General features: G+C 39.9%; 1 protein-coding gene across 1 annotated transcript; it reads right to left on the minus strand.

Moving 5' to 3' along the window:
• Positions 1-217: 217 nt before the first annotated feature.
• On the minus strand, positions 218-4,652 carry LOC114432388 (H-2 class I histocompatibility antigen, Q9 alpha chain-like). The gene is made up of 5 exons (XM_028400386.1): positions 4,595-4,652; positions 3,539-3,802; positions 2,194-2,472; positions 1,572-1,871; positions 218-458 (listed from the first exon to the last, which is right to left on the minus strand). Exons 1-5 carry the CDS (start codon positions 4,644-4,646, stop codon positions 334-336), a joined length of 1,020 nt encoding a protein of 339 aa, XP_028256187.1. The 5' UTR covers positions 4,647-4,652; the 3' UTR covers positions 218-333.

A 4,652-nucleotide genomic window follows, 5' to 3' on the forward strand; every position in this document is an offset into this window, starting at 1 on the left:
CATCTCAGTGCACACTTCACTCCCTAATACAACTGAGACACTGCCCCCTAGTGGACAGTAACTGATGTGTTTAAAGCATTGAAGAGTGAAAAACGCACAATCAAAGATGGACACAAATGTGTTTAAATCAATAACTGTTTTATTGATTAAAAACAGAGACACACTCGAACAGAAATCTGTCATATTATTTTTGATTTATTTTACCAGGTAGGTCAGGAAGAACTTAACAATACTCTACTTTGATTAATAAACTCTTGTTCATTAATAAACATGTAGCAACTCATGAAGCCGCTCACACCATCCATATCAGTACATATGCAATAAAGATGGAGGTCACACCACACGTCCTCCTGAGCTGCAGAGTTTTCTCCTTTTCCAGATCAGGACTGCAGTGACACAAACTACCAGGAGGAGGAGCAGTCCCAATCGTACTCCATTTCCTATGCTGTGATCGATCTCTGCAGAAGACAGAATTTACATTACATTTTGTTTTGTGTATGTTTGTGTCTTTTTTCAAATTAAAGGCCCTGTTGTGTTGGTTTGACTCTCACGTTGATCAGACAGTTACTTTATATGTCTGTCAGCACTATGGAGCCTCCTACACAGATCAGTGAGTGGTTGCATGGTGACAGTGTCGCACTAAGTTACACTGGGCTGTAACACAGTGTCAAAGATCAATTTACCTTCACAAACACAACCTGGAAAATCTGTTCTCCATTTAACCCTTCTTCTGTAAACCTTATGAATCACAGAGGACAGAGGGGTCTAATGTGCAGAGACTAACAAGACAAACAACCGTTTGTCTGCAAAACAGAGCCCCACACTTTGTATACTTTTTTTATTTTGTAGTTTTGTTGCATTTATAGTTCTAGTTTGACTGTGTGGGTTTGTAGTCACTGCTCTCCCTCTCCTTTCGGGTGTCTTGTCTTCTCTCCTCCTCCTGGTGATTACCTGCTCCACCCTGATGTGTCTCACCTGTGTCTCATTGTCTCTCCCTCCCCTCTGTATACCATGTGTGTGTTCTGCACTGTGAGCTGTGAGGTCTTATATAGACAGGTCTGTGTCTTTCCTAATCAAGTCCAATCAGTATCATCAAGCTGAAACACAGCTGGACTCAAATGAAGGATGATCAGAAGAAATGGAAGCACCTGAGTTCAATATATGAGTGTCACAGCAAAGGCTCTGAATACTTTGGACCATGTCATATATCATATATATATATATTTATAAATCTGCAAAAATAATGCAAAAAAATTACAAATACAGTGTTTTTCTGTCAATATGGGGTGCTGTGTGTATGGACTTACATTATTTGATTATTTAATGGCTGCAATATGACAAAGAGTGAAATATTTAAGGGGGTCTGAATACTTTCCGTACCCACTTTATATATATAATATTATTTTATATAGTGTACATATATTATATATAGTATAGAGTAATGTTGAATGTCATCATTGTACGTCAGTACGCCACCTCAACTCCATCAACCCTTGTAACACCAACCAACTCCACTTTTTTTCTTCATCCAACATTTCAATTGATTAAAAGAGAAAGAATCTCAGACTTACTGTTGGTCCTGATCTCCGCTCTGTCCAGTCTGGTGATGATGTCCACCTTTACCCCAGAGAGCTGAAACACACACTCATATGTCTTCCACTCCTCAGCTGGAACTGATGAGAAATCCATCTCAACACTCATCTGGAAGGTTCCATCATGGTTGGGGAGGATCTCTCCTTTGTCCACACCTTCATGAATCTCCTCTCGATCTTTGCTCCAGAACAGTTCAGCTCTGTTTGGGTAGAAACCTGTAGCGTGGCAGCTGATGGGACAGGAGGAGTTCTTCTGGAGGAGAGACACTGAGGGACGAACTGAGGGAAAAGACAAAGAAGTTAATAACTACACACTGATGTAATGATTAGTTTGATATTTTTAATGACACATGAAAAAAGTTGATAGTAGAGATAATAAAATACAAGACAAGAGAGAAGAGGAGGGAGAGCAGAGGTGAGGAGAGAACAGAGTGAAAGTGATCCAGAGAATCTGAGGCAGATAAAAATGTGACAGAAAGACAGAAATAAGTGCTGATCAATATGTACACAGAGGGTTCTTCATTATAATGTCACAGCACATAAGAAACTGAGGAAGATGAATGTTGTCTTCATCACACTTAATCAGGTCATGTGACTCTACCTGTTCTCATCAGAGAGCTCCGCCCATAGTTCACATAATTCTTCAGTGACTCAGGACAGTGCTGGGTGAGGTAGTTCTTATTCTGTGTGATTTCAGCTCTGTCATTGTCCCACTTGTGTTTGGTGATGACAGCCTGTTGTTGTGCAGCGATCCATGTCTCTGTCTTCAGGTCAAATGATATGAAGTCTTCTCCATCATAACCGTACTGATTAAATCCATTGACCTCTCCAGTCTCATCGTCCCATTCACAGCCGCACATCCACTGCCAAACATGAACACCTGAGAGACAGACAGAGACTCAGCAGTGAGTCAGACTGTTTGTGGCTCATGAATGCTAACTGCTAACCATGCTAACTGTAGCTCACCCTGTGGTGCTGAGGTGATTGTTGAGTTTAAGGATCATGCTGTCGTGTTTGATCACAGAGAGGACCAGAGGAGACAGGAAGCTGCTGCACACTCAGCTCTGCACCTTTCTACATGTATGTAACGTGTAGAGAACACATGCAGTCAGCAGCAGACTCTGGGTGGAGTCTGACCTGCTGCTGGCTGACTGGCTGAGTCTGTGTTCGGGCTCTGTGAGGAGGATCCTGTCCTCTTCTCTGGGTGCTTTGAGCTGCAGATCCTCCTGCAGCAGCAGCAGCTGTCCATCTCTCAGCTCTCAGCGTGCACAAACATGCAGCAGACTACAAACTGATCATCATTCCTCTGACAGGTTTCTGTGCATGAACTGACTGATAAGAATCACATGTGTGTTTAATGAGTGTGCAGAGGAACAGCAGTTTGTGCAGCGTCTGAGCTCAGCAGCACAGGACTGATGGTTTCCTGGAACATTTTCAGTTTGTCTCTGATCAATGGTTCAGTTTGATCACAGAGAGACTGATTAAAACATGAAAACACATGAAGCTGATCACTGCTGGCAGATTTTACTGGTTCATCAAGTGACCGACTGTCAGTCTGAGTTTCTACAGCACAGACACTTTAACTGGTTTATAGAAGTGATCTGATGTCAGCTGTGAGGCTCCATGATTCAGTGATTAAAATCATTTAAACGTCATATTTTAGTGCTGCTGAACGCCGACAGCATCAGACGTCTGTGGTTTCAGAGCTGACTGCAGGGTGTTTTTATTAATATAGAAGTAGTCACATCATTATTTTAAACTCTTCATTTTCAACATGACTTTTCTCTTGATCAGTTCATTTATTGACAAATGATTTCAGCACTTTACACAAGTGTGTTTATGAAGCTGCAGGCACACACTGTGTTTTTACTGTGACACGTGTTTAATGAGTGTGTTTAACAAAGTTAATGAACAAATACCAGTGAAAAGAAGAAACATCCACAAACCTCCAGTCTGGTTGAAGCGCTGCTTTGCAGTTTCAATGTTGGCTTTGAAGGACTGCTGGTTAACCATGTAGATCTGAGTCTCTCTCTCCCAGTACTGTGGATCATCTTCTGTGACTTTGTTCATCCAGTCCTGTTTGGGCACTAATTTCTTGCTGTTGCTGTCATAGTGAAGTATCTGAACTTCATCAACCAAACCAACAGCCACAAACTGGGAAGTTTGGGACTTGGAGGACCTAGTGTAGAAATACTTCAGGGAGTGAGTCACTGTAAGAAAAAGATGATGTGATTACAGAACTACAACTTTATATAAATTACACAAAATCCTGCACAAAGAATCAGGAAGATCTACACGACATTAAAGACACAGATAATCTCTGCTGTTTGTCAGTAAGAACAAAAACAACAGACCTCATATGACGATCGATCATTTTAAACATTCAACAAATAAAAACAGTTTTCTTCTTGTTAAACTCACAGAATTTCAATTTCTGTAACAAAGTTAGCTGAAACTAATTTTATTCTTTAATATCATTTAATAAATATCCTCAGTTTATGTAAACTGAACACAGCAAGTGTTCATTTAAACATTGTTACATAACTTTAAATCTTAAATGATGTCATTTTATTAGGATTTATTTGATTTTAAAGTAGACATGTGTACCGTGGACCTCCAGGCTCAGCGCTAACTGAGCTGCGCTCCCCGCCCCTAATGAGCTGAGCATTGTCCATCTTAGAGGGGTCACAGCACTATAATGCTTAATGGGCATCATAAATTATTCATAAAAAATACAATATCTGTACCTGACTTATTGATCACAAACAAATATATATATAGGATAAAATTGTAGCTGTAAATTACACAAAGGGTCTTTTTTCATTTTTAGTAAGTAAAGAAAAAAACACATTAAGCGGCTCAGAATGTGTGTAATGTTATTTTATATCAGTAAATGTGAACTATTACAGTAACTATTAACTGAATAAAATGAACCAACTTCAAACAAATTGAACAATGACAGAAAAACAAATATATGAATGTGTGTAAAGATAAAAACATACCCACTGCAGCGCAGTGAACTCCAACCAGGAACATGAAAACCAGCGGCTTCATTTTGAC

Source organism: Parambassis ranga, chromosome 2 (assembly GCF_900634625.1).
Source record: "Parambassis ranga chromosome 2, fParRan2.1, whole genome shotgun sequence".
NCBI lineage: Eukaryota > Metazoa > Chordata > Actinopteri > Ambassidae > Parambassis > Parambassis ranga.

Excerpts from the sequence above, each read along its gene's own strand:
- LOC114432388 (XM_028400386.1), bottom strand. The coding sequence starts at position 4,646 with ATGAAGCCGCTGGTTTTCATGTTCCTGGTTGGAGTTCACTGCGCTGCA. Across the intron at positions 3,803-4,594 it reads AGTTCACTGCGCTGCAGTGG|TGACTCACTCCCTGAAGTAT; the intron begins GTATGTTTTTAT and ends TTTTTCTTACAG. Across the intron at positions 2,473-3,538 it reads GCGCTTCAACCAGACTGGAG|GTGTTCATGTTTGGCAGTGG; the intron begins GTTTGTGGATGT and ends TCTGTCTCTCAG.